Source organism: Nothobranchius furzeri, chromosome 1 (assembly GCF_043380555.1).
Source record: "Nothobranchius furzeri strain GRZ-AD chromosome 1, NfurGRZ-RIMD1, whole genome shotgun sequence".
In the NCBI taxonomy this organism is placed as follows: Eukaryota; Metazoa; Chordata; class Actinopteri; order Cyprinodontiformes; family Nothobranchiidae; genus Nothobranchius; species Nothobranchius furzeri.
In genome coordinates this window covers 80,721,312-80,748,489 of record NC_091741.1, presented here as the reverse complement: position 1 = coordinate 80,748,489, position 27,178 = coordinate 80,721,312, and the positions used below count along the sequence as shown (strand labels likewise).

General features: G+C 39.6%; 1 protein-coding gene across 6 annotated transcripts in view; it reads right to left on the bottom strand.

The window, feature by feature from the left end:
• atp8a1 (ATPase phospholipid transporting 8A1) overlaps window positions 1-27,178 on the bottom strand; it is a 146,386-nt gene that overhangs the window by 93,047 nt on the left and 26,161 nt on the right. For 5 of the 6 annotated variants that reach the window (XM_054739252.2, XM_015949802.3, XM_015949820.3 and 2 more), the window contains exons 2-4: window positions 17,347-17,461; window positions 3,665-3,764; window positions 2,139-2,237 (exon numbers count right to left, since the gene is read on the bottom strand). In XM_054739252.2, the coding sequence (XP_054595227.1) occupies window positions 2,139-2,237; window positions 3,665-3,764; window positions 17,347-17,461 (314 nt within the window). Of the gene's footprint in view, window positions 1-2,138; window positions 2,238-3,664; window positions 3,765-17,346; window positions 17,462-25,127; window positions 25,272-27,178 lie in introns of those variants that run through there. The other variant, XM_054739251.2, reaches the window with a different exon arrangement.

The window sequence follows — 27,178 nt, the reverse complement described above, 5'->3', positions numbered from 1 at the left end:
TCAACTTGTTGCTAACAGAAGCCTTCACAAAGCTCATTCATCATGCTCTCCACAACAGCTGGTTTTCCACGTTATTATATAGATCCTTCTCTGCATGGGGGAGTGCTGGAGCATAGATTTGTTTGAAGAACTGTGCAACTTGTGCTGCTTTTCACTCGTTACCAAATTCCTTATTCTAATGCTAATCCTTTATTCTGTCACAGAGGATGAAGAGAGAAGGATACCCTGTGTGTGTAAACACAATGCAGCAGAGAGTGAGTGAAGCCGGGGTTATGTAAAAGTACTACAGACTTCTGACATACTGGCAAATGTAGAAAAAAAAGCTGCAAAAGATAAAAGCAGCTTCTTTGCAAAGTTACAGTTTTGGGTTTTGTGAGTGTGAGGCAAATGATAGGATGTGAAAACCCACACTTTAAAACACACTGCAGCTGATTTTACACGGTTTTGCTCTTAATTATGTCACATTTTCAGCTGAAAGACAGCACAGCAACTCTGGACAAGCAGCCCGGACCTGCTGCAGCCGAGACAGCCGAGGAAAGCATGAGCTGCGTGTCTGTGGTGCATGATTCATGAAGTTAGGGGTCGATGCTGCCCTGTCAGGTCAACTTGTGAGGGACAGCGGAGCGCACAGAGCAGACGTGTGCACAGGTGACCTTCAGCAATAAGGATGGAGTCATCACCACTCTGTTTCCATGTTTTTCACAACAGTCCAAGAGAAAAAGTGCTGCGCTGGCCCCTTCGGCATGCGATGGGCGCTACAGGATAGTATAGTGTAACTCTCCACTGGGACCTGCACAGGGGGTCGCATTGCAGTGTCACTGCAATACAGAAAAATACTACATTCTCTCACTTTGCTGAGAAGAGTAGATTACACACAAAGGCCAAAATCTGTCTTTTAAAATACACCAAAGGTCCATCAATGTTTTGTGGATTTATCTTTTGATGTCTCCCAAATTGGGTCACAAAGTAGCAGTCTAAACAGAAATACCAACATTACCCTCTTCTGACAGCTTCCAGCTCTTCAGGAGGGACATTTAAACGATAACGAGAAATGCCCTGACACCAAATAACCTACACAGTTGCTCTCAAGCATCTGTTCGACAGCTCAGACTTGCTCGGGGGCAGACAGTTGTTTTGTTTTGTTAGTTCTAACCTTGTTTGTGCATGAGCACCCTGTATCTAGGTTAATAGACTGAATGGGTACTCGCGTCCAGTGGGCACAGCTGGGGCCCGTGGAATAAACGTGCACGTTTGAACAACTGCGTGTGATGATGTGTGATGTTGGGTAGAATCCTGCTGCGGACAGATAATCACCACTGCCTCGTTTCTGTTAGGGACGTGGTGCACAGCGACAGTCAGAGGTGGATACCCCTTTCTAGTTACTTCAACTACTCTTGACATATTTCACTCAAATACTTTTTTTTTTGGGTAACTTAAGGAAAGTTTAACAGGTCAATTTAGACAGCTCCTGTTGATATGTCACAATATATTAGGTATAATCATGAGAAATGATGAGGAAAACCTCAGCAGGACAATTCTAGGTAAAAATAAAACACATTACATTTAGGAAGGAATCAAGGAACGTGTAAAAAGCCCAAATGTTGACCTTCCAGTCTATTGAACATCTAAGAACAGCAAAAAGTTTAGACTAAGATCGTACAGGTAACCTGCAACACACAACGTTCTGAGAGATTTTTCAGCAATTGCTCACGGATGTTAAGGAACCGAAAAACAAACATTATTTATACTAAACTGTCATTTTTATTGTCTGGCCAACGTAGGTTCGTTTACATTTTTATTTATGAAATATCTTATAAAGCAGATTTAAACTATATTAAAACTGGATCTCCAGAAGTACGCTGGTTGTCCTTTGATGGTTTCTGACAGTGATGTCTTTAAATAAGGATTTGCTGATGTGAATGTAACAGTTTCTGTAAACCATGTTTTAATGGCTCATATTTTGTTTGCATTACAAAATAAACACTTTTATTTCTTATCAAATGTGTGTTAATTTCAAAAATTACAATCTGCATAATTGTTCAAATCTGGATTTCTGAAAAGAAAAATTACAAAATTTAGCAAACTGAATAAAAACAATCAAACCTAAAACTTATGAACAAACTTGGTGTTTGTCGTACCAGATCTTCAATGATCTCTTTGACTGCAGCCACCACCAGGATGAAGAGCAACGGCACCAGTGTGGTCCAGCGGCCGGTAGGAGACACGTCTGGGATTTGCTGAAGGACAAAATTTGAACTTTTATTTTCTAAAAATTCTTGAAACTTGAAAAAAAAAACTGGTCGTCCATTAATGATCTTAATATTTATCTTAAGAAGGCATAATCAATGGGTTTTCTTTTATCTTTACATTTAGTCAAACATATGCAAAATGTTTTAAAAATAAAATAAATAAAATAAAATTACATTACATTAAATTAAATAAATAAATTAAATTAAATAAGTCACTACAAAAATAATTAATGTGGCCTTTGCATTGCCATGACAACGTGTTTCTGCAGTCTCAAAACAGTTCTAATGTCAAAAGTTCCACAACAATTTGTACAAACTTTATTTATAAGCTGGTACACCATCACTGACTTCCCATTACATTCCTGTTTGTTGTATGAATATGGTGAATACTCTATGACTGGGACCATTAACAGAGCTATCTACAATAGACCAGAAATTGATAACATTTTAGTGAACCCTACTTCAGAAGATGACCACTACAACTTGAAGAACTTTATTTCTATACCAGGTGTGAGAAAATAATCTGTGCAACTATCATTTAATTATTAATCTTAATAAATAGCCCAAGCTAGTACAACGCTAACTGGTAACATACCATCTGACCGTTACAGTAAGTAACTTTCTATCTTTTGTCGTGGTTTTCATGACATATTAGAGGATATGTAGCTGAAATGAGTTTGCTGGTGTTTTATTGCTGGAAAGAAATTTGAGCAAAATTGATTTTGTGTCTCTGCTTCGATGTTTTATTCAAGGTTGCAACATCGACTGGGTAGGAAATGAAGATTCACGCTGGCTGCTTTTCAACGAACACTGAAGTAAGTATTTTCCCATCCGCCGTGCTCTCGTTAAAGTGGGACATCCTGTCAGCTTTTGTATCAAGACAAAAGCTCAAGTCTGTGTACCCTAGTTTCTGTTCTGTGCTGTAAGCTTCAGATACCTGACATACAGATTTCAGCTATAGATGATCTAAAAATAGAAACACACTTAACATTAGATACGTCCAAATAAAGCCTGCTATATTTATGTTCCACATCATAGAAAGTTAAAGCAGGGCAGCACTCAAACAAAGAAACACAAACACTGAAGCACCATCAAACAAGCGGTACTATTGTGTTGACTTTGTCAGTAAGAGTAGCTCTTTTTGAGTTGCAGAGTATTACATGTATTATTCATTATCAGGCTATATAAAAATCTCTGCATCTGTGAAAGGTTATGTGTGCGCGTATGGAATTACAGCCATGACCTTCAAGGAAACGGCGTCTAGGTCATCACAAAGAGGAGAAAAACAAAACCATACAGAAGCGTATTTACAGGAACCAGGGTAAACTGTAAATACGAGAAGTGGCCTGATGTAAAACGTTCCAGATGTTTTTGTGGTCATTTCTGTCAAAAGCAACAAAAATACTTCATCTTACCTGCAGGAGTGCAATGAAGAGAAAGAAGGCGTTGGCTGCCCTCCTGAACTGTGAGTAGAGGAATCGAGGAAGGAAGGTGAGGGCGTTATATTTGGCTGTGCTGAGGATCCAAATCAAGCAGAAACCAACAAGGAGGAGAGAAGGAAGAAAAGAGAACAAAATGGGTCAAATATTAAACACAGAAGGATAATCAATTATCAAGAATTGATTAATTTTATTTGTTTTCTTTCAATAAGATTAAACTCAAGATAGAAAACATCGACAACAATCTCCATCTTGGTGGTGAACTTGCAGAAAAATGAGTATTGAGCTAAAGGAATCCGTCATGATAAATACTGAAGGATAATTACAGCTGGCACAAGCGGCATAAAGAATTCATGGCAGATCTGAGTGATGTTGCCTGGGATGTCGAAGGACTGGTCATGATGCTGGGATTCTGAGGCTGGAGGAACTTTCTGTAGTCCAACAGCCAGGCCTCCAGCAGTCTGATTTACAGCTGCATTAAGAGCAGCCAGTCAGAGCAGCCACTTTAGGAGAAGATATACAACAAGCTGCATGCCAAGCCACTGGCAATGCCTCAACACCCACAATGCTACAGAAGCATTCAGACAAACAGATGCAAGGTTTCAAACTTGGCAATAACCACATATTTGAACAAAAAAATTACATTGCAAATTTAGCCACACATCACCTCAGTTATTTCAAATTTTGCACTGAAAATGTTAAAATGTATTTTATTAGCATTTAAGATTAAACTAGCAAACCCTACAACATATATCATCCTCTACCTATTATGTCAGAGTTTTATTTTTATCTCCCCGGGTCCTGTATGGTTGTAAAGCAATCAAAACGATGTCCGAGTGTCAAAAACAAGACTTACAGTTTTAATCTCAAGGGTGGAGCAGTATACATTCAGCTATAATGCCCTACCTGATAACAAAACTTTATTAAAAATGCTTTAGGTTTATTTTAATCCCAATGGCCACGGAGACAGAAATGAAAGAGAAAGGAGGGAGAGAAAAAAAGGAGATGGAGGACAAAGTTCACACACGAAAAAAAACAGTAAATGATGTATAAGAATCCGCTTCTAGACCTGCAGAAAGAGAGAGAGGAAAAAAGGGACACACTATACAACAGAACCAAAATTCAATTCAATTCAAATTCAAAGATACTTTATTAATCCCAGAGGGAAATTAGAGTTTCAGTACACACAATTCTGAGATCAGACATACATACATAGACATAGACACATACAGTGGGGCAAAAAAGTATTTAGCCAGCCACCAATTGTGCAAGTTCTCCCACTTAAAATGATGACAGAGGTCAGTAATTTACATCATAGGTACACTTCAACTGTGAGAGACAGAATGTGAAAAAGAAATCCATGAATTCACATGGCAGGATTTTTAAAGAATTTATTTGTAAATCAGGGTGGAAAATAAGTATTTGGTCACTTCAAACAAGGAAAATCTCTGGCTCTCACAGACCTGTAACGTCTTCTTTAAGAAGCTTTTCTGTCCTCCACTCGTTACCTGTATTTATGGCACCTGTTTGAACTCATTATCTGTATAAAAGACACCTGTCCACAGCCTCAAACAGTCAGACTCCAAACTCCACTATGGCCAAGACCAAAGAGCTTTCGAAGGACACCAGGAAAAGAATTGTAGACCTGCACCAGACTGGGAAGAGTGAATCTACAACAGGCAAGCAGCTTGGTGTGAAAAAATCAACTGTGGGAGCAATTATCAGAAAATGAAGACATACAAGACCACTGATAATCTCCCTCGATCTGGGGCTCCACACAAGATCTCATCCCGTGGGGTCAAAATGATCATGAGAACGGTGAGCAAGAATCCCAGAACCGCACGGGGGGACCTGGTGAATGACCTGCAGAGAGCTGGGACCACAGTAACAAAGGTCACCATCAGTAACACACTACAACGGCAGGGAATCAAATCCTGCAGTGCCAGACGTGTTCCACTGCTGAAGCCAGTGCATGTCCAGGCCCGTCTGAAGTTTGCCAGAGAGCACATGGATGATACAGCAGAGGATTGGGAGAATGTCATGTGGTCAGATGAAACCAAAGTAGAACTTTTTGGTATAAACTCAACTCGTCGTGTTTGGAGGAAGAAGAATACTGAGTCGCATCCCAAGAACACCATATCTACTGTGAAGCATGGGGGTGGGAACATCAAGCTTTGGGGCTGTTTTTCTGCTAAGGGGACAGGACGACTGATCCGTGTTAAGGACAGAATGAATGGGGCCATGTATCGTGAGATTCTGAGCCAAAACCTCCTTCCATCAGTGAGAGCTTTGAAGATGAAACGTGGCTGGGTCTTCCAACGCGACAATGATCCCAAACACGCCACCCAGGCAACAAAGGAGTGGCTCCGTAAGAAGCATTTGAAAGTCCTGGAGTGGCCTAGCCAGTCTCAAGACCTCAACCCCATAGAAAATCTGTGGAGGGCGTTGAAAGTCCGTGTTGCTCGGCGACAGCCCCAAAACATCACTGCTCTCGAGAAGATCTGCATGGAGGAATGGGCCAAAATACCAGCTACTGTGTGTGCAAACCTGGTAAAGACCTATAGTAATCGTTTGACCTCTGTTATTGCCAACAAAGGTTATGTTACAAAGTATTGAGTCTAATTTTTGTTATTGACCAAATACTTATTTTCCACCCTGATTTACAAATAAACTCTTTAAAAATCCTACCATGTGAATTCATGGATTTTTTTTTTTCACATTCTGTCTCTCACAGTTGAAGTGTACCTATGATGAAAATTACTGACCTCTGTCATCATTTTAAATGGGAGAACTTGCACAATCGGTGGCTGACTAAATACTTTTTTGCCCCACTGTAACAAGAATTGATGACTGTGGTCATTCGCAGCCCGAGTCGCGCTACTAGGATTGAGTCAGGTGGAGGGAAAAAAAGGCACTTCAGAGTTACCCTCCACAGGGAGGGCAGCTTTGCTATGCAAAAAAACACCTCAGACAGAAATGCAACAGACTTCAGACATCACACAACATAAGTGTCCACTAGGTGGGGAGGTAGGGTTGGGGACTCTCCTCACATCAGTGCATGCAGCTGCAATGAGCAGCGCTCGTCACCTCCATTTGGACAGGGGAGGGAGGCAATTGTGTTAGAAAGCACAGTGACTCCTCGAAACGGTTCCACAACCTTCACCGGTCTCAGTCCCGTCCAGGCTGGGATAGGGAGACAGACTTGCCACGGCGAAGGCAGCATTCCACATTTCTTCTGAGGGGGAGTAATCACTTCAGCCTCACAGCCTCAAGGGCGGCAGATTCAGATAAGAACTTGTTTTGGGGCCAGAGATAATTTCCTCTCTGTCAAAGTTCTGTTGGTCTCCAACCCCTCTCGATCCAATACTGGCGTAAATTAATCTATTCCCAACCGTGCTGTCCCGTCAACTCTCTCTTTGATTGAATCCACCTTCTGTGCCAGAGTCTGAATCTCAGCCAAAGTTCCAAGCTTACGACTCATCTCGACAATTATATGAGTTTGTGCGTTCACAGTGCACAGTTCCCTGAGCTCCGGGATCGAGCCAATATTCCTCGAACGCTCGTTAATTTTCCGTTAAGCCAGGTAACCGCTCAGGCCAAACAGAAAGAAACCTGACACCAACACCACGAATATCCAGATGTCTTCAGAATCCTCTACAGAAAGGTGAGAGAGGCAGATCAGGTTCCACTGTTTCCAGGAGTCCATGATATACCCAGCTGGCTCTGTCCCAGAGGGGTATCCGGGAGCCCCTTCTCCCATTCTCATCGTTGAAAAAATTTTGTCAATCGCGTTGAGAGACCAACTGACCAGGTCCAATTTTAATAATTTCCAGTTTCCAGAAAAAATGCAGAAGCGCCGTACACCCGAAGACAGACAAAGAGCCTTGGGATAAGATAGGGAGGAGAGGAGGAAAAAAGTGTCTGTACTCTCCAAGAGTTGGAAATATCACTGCACCAAACAACATTAGGAGATATAACAGTAACACTTTTTGCTGAAAAGCACACAGACACAGTAATAATTAATTCATGGTGCATTTAGTGCCAACCTCAGAAAAAAGGCAATGTGTCAAAAATACAGTCCATACATGTGAGAGTACCATGAGAGCACCTGTGTGTACACACGCTTGTGTATGTAAGGTTTGTCCACATGAGTGTCCAACAGAAAGTGTGAGGAGCCACAGGCCTGAAGAAATTAGATTATGGCGCAAAAGAGACCATATAAAGGCTCAAGAACCATTTGCAGGTGTTTTGGGTTCATTAGCTGATTAGAGTGTGCGTCTAGAATATTAAACCTCTTCACAATATACAAATTGTCTGAGATTTTGAATGTGACGCTTTCATAAACTGTAAGCCAGAATCATCACAAGTAAAAAATAAAGGCTTGAGATATCTGGCTTTTATATGTGATAAGTCTATCTCATATATTAGTTTCACCTTTTAAGATGAATTAGAAGAAGATTAGAATATTTTATATAAAACTTCTCATAATAAGAATCATGAGACGCTTCACAAAAACAAAAAATAAATAAAATAAAAAAGATTTCAAAAATGATTTAAAAATATCTTAAAAGGAAAAACAAAATTTGTGCTAAAAATGTAAGGAAAGGGAAGGAGAAAATTAACAAGTACGTGGTTCTCAGTGGAAAGGCGGAGTTAGACAAAATTACTGACATAATCGAACTTCTGCACCATATTCTCATGTTTCAAGTTTTACCAGTATGTGATGTGAGCAACTTCCAGCTACTACCATGCAAAATGTAGCTCTATATGTGTAAAGTTATCAAAGTTAAAGTTATGTTTGTGGTTGCATTAGTTAGCATTGGCAGCCATCTTGAATCATCTTGACTCCAAATGTTTTAGAGATTTACATTCTGTAATTATCCAGGCAAAAACAGGGATTTCCACCTTTTGCTGGAAGCAATGACACATGTTGGGTGGGGATTGTAAGAACTTAACTCAGATTTTTAGTTTTAAATAAGAATTGTTTCTACGTGTACTTTACTAAATGTCATCATCCATAAAAAGTAAAACACAGGAGAAGCACATATTACATATGTTTTTGTCATGATCTGAGGTACTTAATCTGCAAAAATCACTTCCCTGCAGGTGGGTGGTCCTGGGAAGCGGCACCAGTCGATGCTGCTTCGGCTGTAATCATCTGCTGGTACTTAAGGAGCAATCAGACGCCAACAACTCGTCAGACGATTAAGTCACCTTGGGTATTCAGCGACCAGCTCTCGAGCCACACTCTCTCTCTCTCTCTCTCTCTCTCTCTCTCTCTCTCTCTATATATATATATATATATATATATATATATATATATATATATATATATATATATATATATATATTCCTGTGATCGCCAGAGAATTTTCGAGTCTCCTCCTGACCTTTTGTCTCCTGCTCACCAGATCCAACATCGCCACCACTTCTCTCGCCATAGACTTTGGACAAACAACTTCCACAACGTCTGCTCTCCGATCCAGCCAACCCACTCATCTCCACCTGCCCTCCCTCTGTTCCCCGAGGATTCAGGAACCCTCCAGATCTCCAAGCCATCTCCACTTCCTCGCTTCTACGTTTACCTCGGACCAGACCCTCACCCTCTTCTCCTTGGTGCCTGCCTCCATCATTCCAACCCTGACTTTCGTTTTCGTCCCGGCGTGCTCCTCTCGAACTCGCTCCACCTTAGCGTCATCTATAGCATCGAGAAATAAACACTTTTCTTACCTTATCTTGTGTCCCTCCTATGATTCTGCATGTCTTGGGCTAGCTGGTTAAATTAGAACATGACAGTTTTTCTACAAGAACTTGGAAATGCGAGTCGACATTTTTCCCTTCAAGCAGAAACAGATCCACGATCAAAAATAACTTTTTATAGAAAAAAAACTAAAATGCTATTTTGAAAGAAATATTGCAAAACACTGTAGATTTGTGTTATCAGTAATTTGGTTTCATGATCAGTGGTGTTCTACATCTAAAAACTACGAGAAATTAAAACAACACTACATATTTCAGGTAGTGTGTTAAAAAGAATAAAAATATAAGAAATATCACATTTGGAAGATAACAGGTCAACAATAAATGTTCCTGGTTTTATACTTAAAAAATACAAAAGATCCATTATTATCTTTATTTAGTTGTGATAAAACGTAGATCATGAACAGGATATCAGGGTTTATTAGACTCATCTTCTAATGCTAACCAGAACACGGTAAGTGCCTTTGAGTGGACAGAAAAGGGACCTCTCGGGGAAGTAGAACAAACTCATCTTGGACGTTACCTCCACAGTCAGTCCGTACGTGGCTGGAAAGCTTTGCAACTTGTTGCCTGAAAGCCATGACTAGATTATTGTTTCTATTCAGTAAATTTGTTGCCTTCAGAGATCATTTCTTTGTTGCTAACCTCAAATCCCCCTACTTTCAGCTTTTAAAAACTGTTCCTAAACTTGCAATAATGCATACTAAATGACTTCCACCACTAATAGAAAGTAAGATGACCTCTTAATGGATTATTATAGATCTTATGATTTTATTTCCTGGATACTCATAGCTTATGAGGGTGTTATTAGAGGAGCACTTTCTCCACTTACTAACAGATATCCCATCATAGGAATAAACCATAAATCAGAGGACAGTTTCACTACAGATGAAAGCACAACATTTCCTTGTAGTTAAACCACATATTACCAAGCAGAAATATTCAAATACCCAAGTATGTTTACACACACGCCAAACGGAAAACATGGAATCGGTGAAGATGGTTTGCAGAAAGACCTCCTATATTACGCAGTTTGGAGGCTAATTTAAAGCAACGCCTGAGTTAGATGATGAATCTCAAAGTAAGCAGGAGTTCAAATCTTACAACATTCATGTTTTTATTAGAATTATGAAATATTCAAAGAAAAAAAACTTTAAACAAAATCTAATCAGTTGTGGATATCTTTTGTGTTCTTGATCATAAAACTAAACCTTCATCATTGCTGAATAATTTTCCACTTCTTGTACACATTTCGGTCATCATCTATATCTGCAGTGTTGACAGTATTCCGTATGAGCCATATTAATATTTCATGTACCGATTTTTCCTGGTGGAAAACACCGGCATTCTAAACACACCATGACCTGGATACTGTGTCTGACCTAATTTCCTGTCAATTACCGGTCTTGAAAGATAAAGATTGATCAGATATTGTGCAACATACTTATGTATCACATCTCTGAGCTACTTTCACGTGCTCTCTTTGCATGCATAATTACTGGATGAACTTAGGTGGTTTCATAAAGTGCATTCACTTCATCATTAGCCCACTATTGTTTTTCAACACTGACTTTCCTCTCGACCAACTGTGATGAAGGTAAATCTTTCATTCCTTCTTTAATTATTAAAAAAAGCAGGTCTTTGTACTGTCAACAAAGCACAGTGAACAACTGCTTATTCCAGTGAATGTTACTAGTATGTATTTCAGTTCATGACTGCACTAAGCTGTGCCATCTTTTAGCAAGAGATGGTTAAAAATGACTTTAAACGTGCATGACTGATATGAATAAGTTATGTGTGTGTGTGTCATTATATAATTTATAATTCAGCTTTAAAGTTGTATGCAGTTTAAAAAACACTTAATTTTAATCTTAATGGTGAGATAAGTGCAGGATATTAGAGGAGCCAGATCATGCTGTTTTAAGTCTTTGAGAGCAAAGGCAGGCACAATATATGAGAAAATATTACCATTGGCACTATTAAGATGTCATTAATCTGATATACGAGTTATTTGTGTCGGCCTGAATTTGTACCCAGAAACAAAACAGTCTGTTTCAGTGAAGCTCCGCCCATGCCTGCTTTGACAAAACAGCGTCCAGTAGGTCAAGCATCTGCCTTTCATCTCATTTTGCCATGTCCCGATGCCGGTTTGACTCCCGGCGCTGTGATTTATTTACCAGCTAATGCAGATTTTTTAATATTTTTATTTTATTGATTATTCTCTGCAAAATATTTTGTGCTTCTTAAGATCTCTGAATTTGATCATTGCCAAGCAGCATTTTAGATGATTTACTCTGCTCACCTCACACTCGTTAAATAAAAAAAGGTAAAAAAAAAAAAAAAAAAAAAAAAAAAAAAAAAAAAAAAAAAGCTTAGTCCTTATGTTTTAAACTGTTTACTAATAAAGGGTTGAAAACACACTGGCAAATATGGCTAAAGAAGAGGAAACAAACATAACCTGTGCTGGCCTCTACGTGCATCTTTATGGACAACGCACGGATTTATGGCGGTGTTTTGTCCCCAATGCACAAGTAATTTGTCAGAATATCCACTCTGGTACCCGTGGAGGTTTAAACAGTCACATGTTGTCACATTTTCAACTGCAGCATGAAATCAACAACTCAGAGAAAGTGGGTAATAGTGAATTACTTCCAGGGGAGGCGGGTTCCAGGTCTGAGACTAGGGGGAGGGAAAATGCCTGATGGCGCACCTGGGCTACTTTCCCCTGAATGCAAGCCTGAAATTAAATTCAAGAAAATTTAAGCCATGGGAGAAAAAAATACATGAATGCAGCCAAAAAAGTGTTTGACAGTATTTCTCATGAGGAAATGACAATAGCACATGTCAAAATGCTCAAAAAGGTCCGTTTTTCATGATATGGAACCTTTGTAACTGTCTGATAACAAAAAAGTAGACATCCATGCAAACAGAACAGCACACAATAACTTGGCCACACCAATGATTTGACTGGAAAAGTATCAGAGCAAATTAAACTTTGAATGCAAGAAGTCCCTGTGTGTTTGTCTGCAACTTTCCAACTAGCACTGCCACTGACATGGTAGCCGTCACATGCAGCTTGGTCATTTCCCTCAGGATGACTTTGTAATGAGAAGCTCTAACTCAATACCAACCCGACGGAATGTGCCATGTCTGGTTGGTTACACAAAGACATAATGCTTAGGAAATTACTTCCATTTCAGTGTGTGTGTGTGTGTGTGTGTGTGTGTGTGTGTGTGTGTGTGTGTGTGTGTGTGTGTGTGTGCGTGTGTGTGTGTGTGTGTGTGCGTGCGTGCGTGTGTGCGTGCGTGTGTGCGTGCGTGTGTGTGTGTGTGCGTGTGGGGGTCTCCCGGGACCCTGAATGTCCCTGGCCACATCTTTCCATTTGTATTCATATCTCAATTGTTCTGTGGTATCCACATAGGCAGCGTTTAATGGATGCCCAACAGTGCAATGGTATGCAAAACCACTCCTGTTTGCCACAGGATGAACCATCACCATCTCAGTGAGTAATCACATTTACATTGTGATCAGATCTGCCAGCAAGCACAGCAGCAGAGTAAACAATCTACAGCAGCACTTCCTGTCACTTTGGAGCTGCTGGATATGGAAAATAGGGCCAGGTGAGACCAAGACATATGTATTTTCTGTCTGTTCATAGGATTCAATTTATCATTAATCATGCATAGATCCTGCCTTTCCTGCCCTTATAAGAGTCTCCACAGGTCACTTTGACACAGGAACCAATCTTGCTGAACAAATCCAATCTTTAGAGGAGCCTTCAATGTCTGAGGCAAAGCTTCGGCAAAAATTTATATTTCAAAATGAAAGAACAGCTCAAGAATAGCTAGTATCAACATCAGATGTTTAATTACTGAAGTCTGATTTAATAAATTCCATGTTTGAAAGAAGCCTTCATTTAAAGCCTATACAATCCAGTGCTTTATACAGTAAGCACTATTTCAGAATGAATCTGAAACAGCGACACAACAATTGTTGTTGGCTCAATTTATCTTTATCTTAATTCACAACTTGTGCCTGGGGCACACTGGAGGCAGACGTGCCGCGCCATGTCACTCCTGCGTGGTCAGTTTTGAGAAGTCAAGTGGTCAAACAGGACGTGCCGCTGAGTGTTTCTTGGAAAGTTGCGCGATAGTCAAAACATCACGTGGGACTTGAAAACAGGAAGCGACTCTCTTGTTATTACGCGATCAGACTTGCCGTTGTGTTTTGTGAGACTTCAATTCATTAAAAATGGGTAAGTACGCTATTTATTGAATACTTTAAGATCAATAGTACTTTAAAGTTATCTAAACAGCAGCTGGGATTGTGTCGTGAAGCCGTTCCACATCATAAGGTCTGTTGTAAAGTACTCCACAACGTTGTAAACAGCCGCAGTGCTTAAGTTATAACTGGCGCCTATCTTCAGTGCCTCGGCGCGGCGCTTCTGGGACGTGGCACGGTGGTTCCCGTGTGCCCACTCTCATTATGTCTAATGGCTTCTATGTAAAGTGATGGCATGGGCATGGCATAGCGTGGGCGTGGCATGGGCGCAATGCATCCGCCTCCAGTGTGGCCCAGACTTTAGTTTTTTCCACATCAATTAACTCAGAAACAAAATAAAAGGTTCAAGACAAGTTCCAGAAACCTGCAACAACACCCATTAGTTGGAATGATTGAGGATGTTGGTTATTAAAAGTTGTCCAAGCAGAATTTGCCTAATCGATATGTCCTTAGCAAAGCCTTTTGTAACTGCACTGCACTACAAGGCACCTGGGGGCATTGTTGTTTTGTAATGTTTGCCTGAAACGCATGTAATATTAGAGTAACGTAATGGTAAACATACTGTAACAGTCTCAAACTCATTTATAGAAATCTAAATAATCATTAGTTACAGCTCTATCACTTTTGAGAGACATGTTTTGTGACATTTTGGAAATTCCTTCCTAAATGGCATGGGTAATTTGCTGCCGGCTACTATGGGTTTTGTTTAAAGAGACAATGTGTAGTTTTTACCATTGATCTCTGAAAATGTCCATCCAAAGGTTGAAAATGAATTAAATTATGCCCAGTTGTTGAAAAAAACTGGTGGATTTTTATCATAAAACTGAAATAATTGGGTCTAAAATACATGGGAGTGGGTCTAAGCCTCTGGGTGCTGCCATATTAGATGCCATGTTTCCTTCTACGGGAGCCCATGAGGACAAAATTCATTTACTGATTTGTAAAGTGCGATTACAAAACTTTCACCATTCATAAACATTGTTTTTTTTTTCACATTTACCTCTTCACTCATTGCCAGTAATGAAAGGGAGTCAGATGTGCTTGTCATTTTACTGCAGGTCGAACGATCTGACAAATTACCCACGTATATTTGACCCCAATGGCCATCCGTTGGTAAGGTCTTACTTGAACACAAAAATACAGCTTGCTTGCAATGATAAATGTGGAAACGCTTTGATTAGAAAAGCTAGTGGCATGTACGTCACCCTGAAAATTTGCCTTCATGGACTCACCCATCTTGCCTCATGACTGGGAACACTGTGTTGATTTAGCCTCCAGGAAACAGTAGAGAACGTCTCAACTAATAGAAGCTAACCATTAGCATTTGAAACTCCACCACATGGCTGAATTTCATCAGGTTTGTGTTTATGGAGATAAAACATCAATGTTGCAAAGCAAATAAAGTCAGTGGTAGAGTTGAGTTTCTATGAGCCAGTCAGAGGCTAGATGTCCAAATATCAGGAAACAAGACTCCAAATCCTGTCGTCTAAAGCTCACCTCTGCTCTGGCTCACTTCTACTTCCTGAAACGCCTCAGGATATTTCCCCCATTGAGATCAACTCAAGAAAATTGTGAAATGTGTGCTTTTGTTTGTGTTTGGTGCCATTTGTCCTTCTATGAAAGCAACAGATTACTAGGGTAACCAATGTCTTATGAGTTTTGTATATTTTTTTGCGCGTTTACTTTAATCAACTCAATGCAATGCTGGCTTTTTAAGGCACACCTGTGTTTTTAGCTCCAATCTTATTTGAATGTTCTTAATTTTTCACTTTTGTGATAGGAAAGCAAAGTCCCATCCCACCACAAATGTGTTTTTACAGGTGTTGTGGCTCCGCATATGCACCTAAATTGAGGCTGGACTCAAGGGGATCAATGTTGGTTGAAGGAATACTAAGAACCATTTTACACCTGGGATCTCTTTCAAATATTCAACAATAGTTAAATTAGCAGCTAAACTGCTACTGGTGAAAAGAGATTTGTAATGTAGCAAGTCCATTACACAGGCTTTTATGGTTTTGTAGGATAAATGAAACCAGATTAAAGAACTTTCTCCCTTCAAGGTGCTCAACTCAGAGACTTGGTGTCCTCAGGTCTGCCACTCAATGAGTGCTTGATGTATTCATGTGGGTAATTTAATCATCCAGTATCAAACTCCAATCCAATCCAATCCAATTTTATTTTTAAAGCGCATTCACAAGGCATTACAACCAAACAAGGCGCTGTACACTAAAAATGTTGGTTAATTAAACAGGCGTTATATAAACATGTCGAACACAGATAAAAGATAAAAAGGAAATACAAGAAAATTCCCAAAAATAACAGCTAAAAATCATTAAGACACAGGGTGAAGTAAAAATAGGAAAAAAAAAAAAAAATTTGACAAAGAACCTCAATAATACGGAAGTCGATAATTGTGGAGGAAACTGAAGATTTGCTGGTTGTAGTTTATTTCCCAACTTGTTTAGAAGCATAAAACATAAATGTAAAAAAAGTTTTAAGTGATTAGTGTATTCTTAATAATCTATTATTTTATGAAACCTGGTATATGTACCTATGTATCCCATGTTGACAAAAGCTTTAAAATAAACACAAAAGATAAGAATCTGGATCAGGGAATTTAGAGTTAAGTAAGCAAATGGAAAACTGTTCAACTCCTGCTTGCATCAGTTATTTGCAATGTCAGTAAGGTAACTTAAACAAATGGTATACCCTCATACAGTTTTTTTTCAGAGCAAACTATTCCGGTTCACTTTACATCTGTGTCTCTGCAAACAGACCCTGTACATATCTCAGGTTGCTCAAGCAGCAGGAATGCTAACAATAATATTTCTTGATGGCATGCCGGAACAATCTTGACCTTTAATGCATAAAGGCTGAACTCCCCCAAGCGAAGTAACAGGAGAAAAAGGGCAGTCTGAAGCATCTGCATTAAACTACTGCTGGTAAAACAAACCTTGATTTTAATCATAACGTACTTATTTAATTTGGTAACAGTAAGGGGGGTACCTGTGCAATGGCTTTCTCTGCTGCAAAAAGATACAATGCTGAACTAAGTCTGTAAGACTTTACACATTTTAAAATGAAATTCAGCCTGGTTTTATTAGGTCTAAGCAATTGAGTCTTGCCCAAATAGTTTACATGTTACTGCATGCTGTTCAACAGGTAACACTTGAAGGTATTTTGCTCTTAGGTACCAGGTCAAAAGTAGCAACAGTTTACTCTGGAGAAAAACCTCCTTAAGAAAACTTTGGAAGCCGGTTGAGTTTACAACATAAATGTTCTCACACTGAAAAACCAACACGGGAGCTTATCAACATCACATCAGATGTACAAAACAGCCTCACATGTGTAAGCACACTACTTCATTTGTCCTGCCACAGACTGTTAAGTTTGAATTTCACTGTGTTAGTGATGTTTTCTTAGCCACCATTGCAACAGCAGTGTGAGAGGGTGTCACTGTATTTCACAGAAGAGAAATTCTGGTCTCAATCAAGTCTGTGATCTGGAAAAGCTACTTAAGTGGACCACAAAACAGGAGATGTTTTAATATAATGGGTGCCTAGCACAAGTCATCATTAAATGTGCCTGATATTTTTAACCATCTTTTATCACTTTACCTGACTCGATTGCTGCAAAACTTTGTGAACTGTGGCTGGTTGAGGCATATCTTTCGAGCATCTTCTTGGTCAGCCAAAGATGTCTTCTCTGATGTGTCCTCAGTCTTTTCATATCCTGCAGAGTGGAAAGGAAAGGAAAGGAAAGGAAAGGAAAGGAAAGGAAAGGAAAGGAAAGGAAAGGAAAGGAAAGGAAAGAAAAGACATTTTAGCCCAAAGTCAAAAAAAAATTTTTTTTATTAAAAATTGCTGCCTTAACCACAAACGTAATGTACCTAAATTGTATTGGCAATCCTTGACTCTAATTCATTTACCAAATGAGTCATTGGAATCTGAAAAAATTTCACCACTAACTCAAATGTGTGTTCACTTTTATACATAGATTTTTGGACCAATCATTTCACCTTTGAGCAACAATCTGATAGCTGTAAAATGGTTGTACTATTATGGGATGGAACGCTGTTGAGGAAAATATTTCACAAGCATGCCAAATGAAAAGTGAGAACAAGTTTGTTTCACTTTCTCCGGGGACTCACTGCTCTTTGGTGAGAAAGTACCTGTTTAGCACAAGGGTGACTTAAGATTCTGTGAGTGAAACCAACTGTCTGTTTGTTTTATTGAACAATTCCATTGTAGAGTAACAGTTCAAACTGATATTAAACAAACAGGCTAGGGCGGTGTTACAATAATAATGTATACATACAGCCAGTGTTAAAAAATAGCAACGATGTCAGTTCCAACACCATCATTAAAAAAAAGTAGTGTGGAGGATCAAAAAATAAAAATAAATAAAAGTAACTTAATGTAAAAAAGGGATGTGTGGTTGAATTTTCTGTTTTACTTAAATAGTTTTAAATGTTATGCCGCACACAGATGGAATCAGCTTCCTCATCACCTCAAATGTATCCCAGCTCTAATAACTTTTAAATCAAAACCAAAAACTTTAATGCATTCATCAGCCTTTGAATGTTTTGTATGCTGTACCTTCTGCACTGGAACTGCTCATCTTTTAACTTTGTCAACTTTTCTGCTTTAATTTTATCTAAACGTATTTGTATATTTTAATTGTGCTGTCACATTACTTCCATGTTATTCTCACTAATGGAAAACACACTTAATTGCCTCTGTGTATGAAATGAGCTATATAAATAAAGCTGCTTTGCCTAAAGGATTTGAAAAGGCAGTTCAGGTCCCACCACATGTAACAACGTGAGCCTGAAGGCACGGTGGAGATTTCTACTGAGAAAATCCGGTCAGGTTGATCATTTCCTTTACTCTTTCAGCCACTTGTTTGCTTCCAAATAAAGACAATTTCCCTCTTAAAAATCTATAAATTACATTCAAGTAAACCAACTCTAGTCCTCAAGGGCCACAATCCTGACAGTATTACATGTTTCTGTATTCAGACACACCTAATTCAAATGGCTGATTTACATCCTCGGCATGTCAGTGGAAGCTCGGTAATGGCCTATATTTGAATCAGGTGTGCTGAAGCAAAGAAAACACAAATCCTGCAGGTGCCTTTGATGACTTATGATTGAGACGGTTTGTTTCCTCAACAGAAATTCCATTACTTTTGAAAACAACAGTTGATGCATTAAAACTCAAAAAATGTTGTCACGGTCCTGTTACTGTTTCAAGGACACAGGATTTGTTGCAGGAAGTGTGTGATCAAAGCTGAGAATGTCCTGTTCAGAGTGGCATTCTGCTTGTAGACGTTCTTGGAACTTATCTGGTGTCCGTGAAAATACAACAAAGACATAATAAAAATCCACTTACACCCACTTCTAAAGCATTGCTGGTATAATTCCTCTACAAAAAAACTTGTTTTTTGAAATGATTTTTGGAATTTATTCTCTGGTTGATGCAGAAAAGGAAAGTACTGTGATCTCTTAAATTCCTCCGTTCTCAGTCTATATCTATCTCAATCATGAAGTACAAGTGTTCACTAAATGTGTGAATTGCAGAAGCATTATTCCATGCTGGAACACCCTCTCCCTGGAAGGATAAGATTGTGCCCACATCTGTGGAAACACAAGGCTCTGCTTCGCTCCTACTGAGTTCAACAAAGTGGGAAGAAGCTCTGCTAGCTATGTAGGCTGCAGAGATGCTTGTGCTTGTAGTAATATTGTAATTTTGGATTGGCGAAGGGCCAAAGAAAACATGCAAATTTCTTACTTTGTGCGCACTTCTGCTGTTCATATGCTCATTGACGATGAGAGATGAATCATGTAGAAACAACTTTGATGTAAGTTATTGTGATTTTTTTTAAATTAGACTGCTGAAATGAAGTGCATCATTGCTGCCTGCAGAGATCCCAAGTGAGCATCAGTGTACAACTCTAAAGCCAAGAGTGTTCCCTGACTATCAAGTTGCATGAAAGTGATCTGAAGGGTGATGGACAGCCGTTGGTAATGGGTAGTAGTAGTGGCGTTTGGAGTTATGGGGTAAAGCAGTCATACATAGCTTCCATATCTACAGACATAGTAAACCACAGATGTTAAAATGGAAGGAAGGCCAAGAGTGAAGGAAGGAAGCTCTGTGAAGTAACAACAACAAAATGCAAAGACTTTTTTACCCGAGTCACCACATGATCTGACCCAGCTGTAACCCTAGCCTGGACTGCAGCATTTTCTTCATGACATGTGAAGGAAACAAAGTAGAAAAGTGACACGGTCCTCACAGTCGAAGCTGCCACTTTCACTAGTCTTTGCTTCCTTTCTTCTCACTTTACACCTCACACTTTCTCACTCATGTAACATAAATCCTGAGTCTTAAATTGCACCCTTTGTCATTTTAATAGTCCACTTGCCTTGGAAGGGATCCTTACTAAAAGAAAGTAATATTGTATTCACATACCCTTTGAAACCTGGGAGTGGGTTTACATAGAAGACACAATTTAGCATGTTCTCCTGACAGTTTCTCTCTTTACCATGTGCGCTTTAGCTAAAAAAAATGTTCCTGTTGTCATTTAGTTACCAGGGATAACAGGAGTGGGTTGTATCTACCTTAATGTGCAAGACAACACATCAGTGAAGGAGGTTTAGTAGATTAGTTTGGTGGAAAATTAATGTGTTTGCACAGCAACAAGCAAAGAATGCTAACTACAAATGAAATAGAAACACCAAGAACAGTTAGCCCTCACTGCTAACTAGAGATGTAAGAAGATATCAATATGGCAATATATCGTGATTTATTGCTAAATGCTTGATTAGTATGAGGATTGGTGTAAAGTCACTGACACTAGTCAGTGACTTGATGCAATTTGCTGGGTTCCTTATATAGGAAACTTTTTTCTGATTGGCTTAATGAACTGTCCTGTATTGGAATGTTTGTTATGTGAAGTGCCTTGAGACGACTCTTGTCGTGATTTGGCGCTGTATAAATAAACTTGAATTGAATTGGATTGAATATTGTTTCATGCGATATTATATTGATATTCAAAAGGCATATATCAAATTTTTGGAGGAAACTACATGCACACATTTGTGTATTTTTTTTCTCCATTGGTGAAATTCAAACGCATACTGCTAGTTGGCAGCAGTGTACAATGGGTTTTGTTTCTACCATTGAAATTTAAATCCCTTCATTATGGTTTAGATACATCATGTTAAACATGTTACATATCAGTTTGGACTGTTTATTGAATTTTCCTAAAATAAATTCAGTCTAAAAAAATGCAAATATTGTCTGACTGAATGTATCACTATATATGTCGTATCATCTTCCCTGTATCGTGATACGTATTGTATCGCCAGAATTTCATCAATACACATTCCTACTGCTAACCAATAAAGGTTATATACATAGTGTTCACTATACTAATGATTATTTCCTTATCATGGCAATTTATGTGTATGGCCAGGAAGTTGGTTGGCTGACTTTTAAGTTAAAAAAAATGGTAAATGGCTTGTAAGTAAGCTAAAACTGATCATTTTCTAATTTGTGAGCAGTTTTATCTTAATGGGAGTTAAACATTTTGGTTCATTTTTTAGACAAGGTCAAATAAATTTTATTGTGAAAAATGATCTAAAACCTTAAATATAGCAGCTTTAAATGTGGATCCATTCTTCCAAGAAAGCCTTGGTAGTATGGTGGCTCATCTTGAATTTACCACACTCTTCAGCATGACATCAAAATCACCATTCCTCATCAAGCTAAGCGCAACAGAATATTCTGGTAGTAAGGCAGCAATGATAGGAGGTTACAAACAGGACTGAGGTATGTTAAATTAGAAAAAGGCCTTTTATCAAAAAGATGTCACCTCTTCAAGTCTGTGGTAAAAGGAAATATGGATACAGTAGAATATTTTTGCAATTTGACCCTAAAACTGAAGAAACAACTGCTCAATAAAATGTTCAGGACACAGACTTGGGCTAATACTGCAAGTAATTCTATCCTATTCACACAAAACTTAGTTTTTTTTTGTTTGTTTTGTGTTTTTTTTGCAGAATTTGTCATTGCATCCCAGTCCTCTCCATCTCAGTTAGTCCCATGATGAACCAAACTCCTTTTCCAACTGAAGGCATTTGTTCAAATGAAAAACTTTGTTTTTGTCAAAACTGCAACATTGATTGCATTAGCAGAAGCATTTAAAAGTGGGGCAGGAGATGTTTTTCAAGATAATTATTTGTCACATTGCTTGAAATGCTATTTACATTCCAATGCTAGCCAATGAATTAAATAGCTTTTGTCAAAAAAGTAATAATTTTAATCATCTCTGAAATGTGCTTGCCTGGAAAATTTTCATCCAATCCTCAGTTTCAAATTTTCTCAACATGTTGTTATTTATTGCATCAGGTTTAGCATTTGTTTTTATCTGTGAAGCATTTTGGGATTTCTATCTGTTAAAATTTCTACATAAACAAAGTTCTTTTGAATGAGGAAACTGAGAAGCCTCTAGGTCTGGTCCGGTTAAATTGTCCGCCATCTCCATCTGATCTGCCCAGCTAGTAGCGGGGACTGCGATCACTAGGCTGTCCACGTCAGAGCCGGGCGAAGCCGGGGCCGAACGGGAAAGTATGGGGTCCTGCTGAGAAACTGCAGCGTCTCCCAGGAGACGTTGTAGGAGCTCCACGCACCGTTCGAGCATGGGACGGTGGAGTCGGCGACAGAACTCGCATGCCTCCGGGTCCACAGGCGCTCTCCTGGCGTGGAGAATTGCCAGACAAACCAGGCACGCTTCGTGTAAGTCCTTCTCGTGAAGAGAGAATCCACAGCCCTGAGGACAGGGGCGCGAAGCGGCTTTCCGTGAAGCGACGTCCGACACAGTGCTCATTGCGAGACACACAGCAGAACGAAGTGGAGAAGCTGAAGAGCCACGAGAGATAGCGCTCGGTGGGTAGGAATGCTTGCCAGAAGGCAGTGGAGTCCAGTCAGCGAGCGGTTAAGCTATCTTTCAATAGCGCAGCTAGTTGTCAGATGTGTTCTCAGTGAGGTGAAGAGCGTAAGAACTGAGGAATGACAGTGACAAGGTCGCTTATAAGTGGAGGGTGAGGCCTCCACGCAGCGTCACTTTCATTTGCCTCACAGGCGTGATTAAATGTGTCTTCAGTCAGGCCACACGAGGGGTTGATGTCCCACAGTACCTTTGTTGTACCGAGTGAATCGACTGAAAGGGAACTACAATCAGCATTGCATTCTCTCGATGAAATTAAAGTGACTGTGTGAATTTTCTGTGGTGATGGGGGCAGTACATACCTAAATCATTGCAAGCAAGTGGTATTTTTGTGTTTGAGTAAGACCTTACCAATGGATGGCCATTAAGGTAAAAAAAAATCCCTGGGAGTGCAACCTCCAGCAAAATGGCAAGCACATCAGATTCCCTTTCATTACTGGCAACGAGTTAAGAGGTAAATGTGTAAAACAACAATGTTAATGAACGGTGAAAGTTTTTTAACCGTTTGTTACAATTCTGTGAATGTATTTTGTCCTCATGGGCTTCCGTAGAAGGAAACATGGCATCTAATATGGCGTCGCCCAGAGACTTAAGCCTGGGGCACACCAGAGGCGGTAGCGCCGCGCCATCATTTTAAATAGAGCCATTATAGTTAATGTGAGTGGGCACACGGGGAGCACTGCGCCACGTCTCAGAAGCGCCCCACCGAGGCACTGAAGATAGGCGCCAGTTCCATCTCAAGATCTGCTGCAGCGCCACAGCTGTTTACAACATTGTGGAGTACTTTATAACAGACATTACGACGTGGAACGGATTTACGGCACAAACCCAACCACTGGCACAAACTCAGCTGCAGTTTTGATAACTGTAAAGTACTACTGATCTTAAAATGTTCAAATAAATAGCATGCTTACCTATTTTTAATGAATTCCGGTCTCACAAAACACAGCGGCAAGTCTGACAATAGAGTCACTTCCCGCTTCCTGTTCTCAAGTCCCGCGTGATGCTGTGACTATCACGAGACTTTCCAAGAAATGCTCATTGAGGCGGCGTGTCCTGTGTGACCACTTGACTTCTCAAAATCTCAGGTGCGGTGCGTCCACCTCTGGTGTGCCCCAGGCCTTAGACTTACTCCCATGTATTTTAGACCCAATTTTTATGGTTATGTCTTTTTAACTGAAGGACCATCAAAGTCTGAGGAGCCACGCCAAGGTGCTCTCTGCTCTACGGGTAACATATACCGTAATGTTTTTTTAAACTAGCAAAAGTCACGGTGACATGGTGTAAAACTACCCTGAAAAGTATGTACTGCCCCCCGTCGTCAGGAAACCACACACTGCCACTTTAAGTGACACTCCTGACTTTTTTATAATGGAGATAATAAATAAAGATCTGCTTAGGCTATAGAACTGGTTCTGACAAAAATGTTCAAGCAGTTGGCTCTATGAGAAGCTAAGGTCACCACGGAATTAGTTTATATTGATCAATGGAACTTGGTCTCAGTATAGATGGGAACTGTGACTGCAGTAAAAGACCAGTGAGAGGCAGCAGCCCCGTGGAGGTTTGTAAGTAGATGTGATTGATGCTGCGTCTGAGTTCTGAATGAGCCTTCGCAGCAGGACCCGGTACGCTGGGGTGGGCCAGGTGCTGCAATGCACCAGTTGCTGGTGGGACTGTTCTTATTTGCCTTAAACCTTTTAGGTTCTCTTCTTTTAGCTGCTCTGACACAAGGGTGATCACACAGAGTTTAGGTCATCACTTAAATAATTGTAATGTGTGTGAAGTAGATGAATACAATAGAAACAAACGTATTAATGTAACAGTACTTAAAATACTTTAGTTCTGATTTCCTTTTACACTTTTTAACTGAAAATTCTACTACTAAGTGTTTTTTTAGAGTAATACTTCACAGCAATAACAAATACAGAAACGCTTTAAGGGAGTGTGATTAATAATAAAAGAAAAGGTTATACAAAGGTTTGGCTAAGCAGAAGAGGAGAAGATAACACTTGTTGAATAAAATGGATGCTCGACAGAAAGCGAGTTAGAAAACTTGCTTCTACATCTGTAAACAATAGCTAATGCGCGTTTGTGTTCTATGTTGCATTGCATTTTATTTACTTAGCTTCTTTTGACAAACTTGATGATAATTCGGTTTACAAGCTGAGAAAACCATTTTCCCTTAAATCTAGCAGTCATGTTTAGCTCGGCATTTTGATTACAGGAAGTTGCAATTCAGATGAAGTTAAAACTTGTGAAAATCACACACACACACACACACACACACACACACTCATAAAAAAAGAAAGTTTAACTATTATGTCTACTTGTTGCTTATCAAATCAAGTGCAGGCTTGTTCAGATAGTTCCAGCAGCATCACCCTACCTGCCTCCTCAACCTGTGTAGGGGCTTCTGGCATTTCCAGCATGACAACAAACCTCCTTGTTGGTGCCTCAAGATTTGGCTGGAGATTTGCTTTTACAAAAGTAGTGTAACATCCCACGACTATAGCAGGTATAAAAACAAAATCCCTTCCAGATTTAGTATTGCATTAAAAAAAAGCCAAAAGCTGCATTCACAGCTAGCCTGAGAACCTACAGTAAGAAGAGAAATATTTCAAGTGCCATTACTGCAAGCAGACCGAGGCTCTGAAGCAGAATAGGGACTAACTTTAGTACACAGCAGTACAAGACAGCGGGGGTGGAGTCAACCTGCAGGAGGAAGGGCTAATGCCTTCCTGAGCTTGGTTGTTTGTCAAAAGCACCGGGCAAATAAAAGTATTTGTCGTCAAGCACTTTAAGGTTGCCACCATTTAATTAATTATTTAAGAAAGACTGTGTGTGCCATCTACTGGATACACAACAGTTGCAGATGATATTGTTCAACTGGTAATGCAGGTAGTTTAACATTTAGTGCAATGCACCACCTCCTGATGGAACTTGGATGGTAAGATTCATGCAAAAACCTCCATTAAATCAGATACTACTTGCATATGTTTTGTTTGATCACAAGTAATCCTCTTGCTCATCCCCTTGACTCTAGTAAAAATTGGTTTGTTCTTTTTGTACCAGTTAAAAAGTAAAAATATCTCTAGTTTGATTTTAAAATTAGTTTTGTGTTTTTAATGCTGCCAAAACCTTCAAAAGGTGACCAGGCGTTTGCTGCAGTAACTATTTCTGCAAACCTAATCCAATTAAAGGCTACACGTAGGACTCTTCGATTGGATTTGTGAGCAAACACAGAATGAAAGCCCAGAAGTGGTCCAATAGTGCAAATACTATCCTACTCACAATTTTGGCTAACATTAATATCTGTAATCAAATTTTAATGACCGCACAATTTATCAAAAGTCTATCAATGTTGCAAAATCAATGTGTGTAACATCGATTCAAAGGGTTTCAAACTTACAGACACAAAGTTGATGAATGCAATCAGATGGACCTGCAGTCCTCTCAAAGCTCAGAATAAATAAAGACAGCACACGGGTGTGATTGCAGGTGATACTATCATTGCACTATTAAATACTATTGCAACTTCAAGTTTACCTAATATTACAAATCTATATGTGAAAAATGGTAAAGTATTTAATATGGCTTTTTTTCAAGCACTTTCCCAAATTGTCCCTTCTCTTATATTCAGATCTGATCTCTAGCCCAATAATCTGTGTATACAGTAATGATATGCTGCTGCAGATGTTCCAGTAAGAAATGCACCTAGTAGTTCCCAGTGGACACTGCATTTTCCCCTCCTCTAGCTGCACTAATTACAGGTGTGTCACGACTTCACACTAGCATCAGAGCAAAAATAGCACACTGGAGATGATCACTGTGGACATAATTCTTAATCCGTACTAAATTAGGCCAAACGAACTACTACAGAAAAACAAACTGCTAAAAACCGCTCTGGAGCGACAGACAGCTTTGAAGGGGAAGCCTCTAAAGGAAGGATCAATGCCACCAAGGGTTGTAATGCATTTGGATGCAGACCCAATGTCAAGATTAATGCTTGTGTCAGCTGATATTTGGACCAGTGGAACAATGGGAAGAGGAGGGCATGGATTTTGGACATGGCACTGAACAGGGGAGAAAAACTGTCAGAAATGGCTTGAGTTAGTCATATTGGCCTTCCCCTATTTGTAGGGTTGCAAGGATTAACCGGTTTGACTATTAACCACGGTGTGCAGTTAACCCACCAAAAAGACGTCTCCAACACTGCAAAAATAAATAAATAAAAATTTGCGGACCAAAGCAAAAGTGAAACTGAACGAACAGACACGGCAGAACCAGCGTCAACAACCACCGGGACTGCTCCGTTTCCACCTAATTCATGGATTTTCTGCATCCTGATCATGTGACGTGTGACACAAATGAGCGAAGATCAGCTTTAGAGCCGTGATGTTTACAGTCAAGGTGCGGGGGCTCGTTCCGATGCCGGCC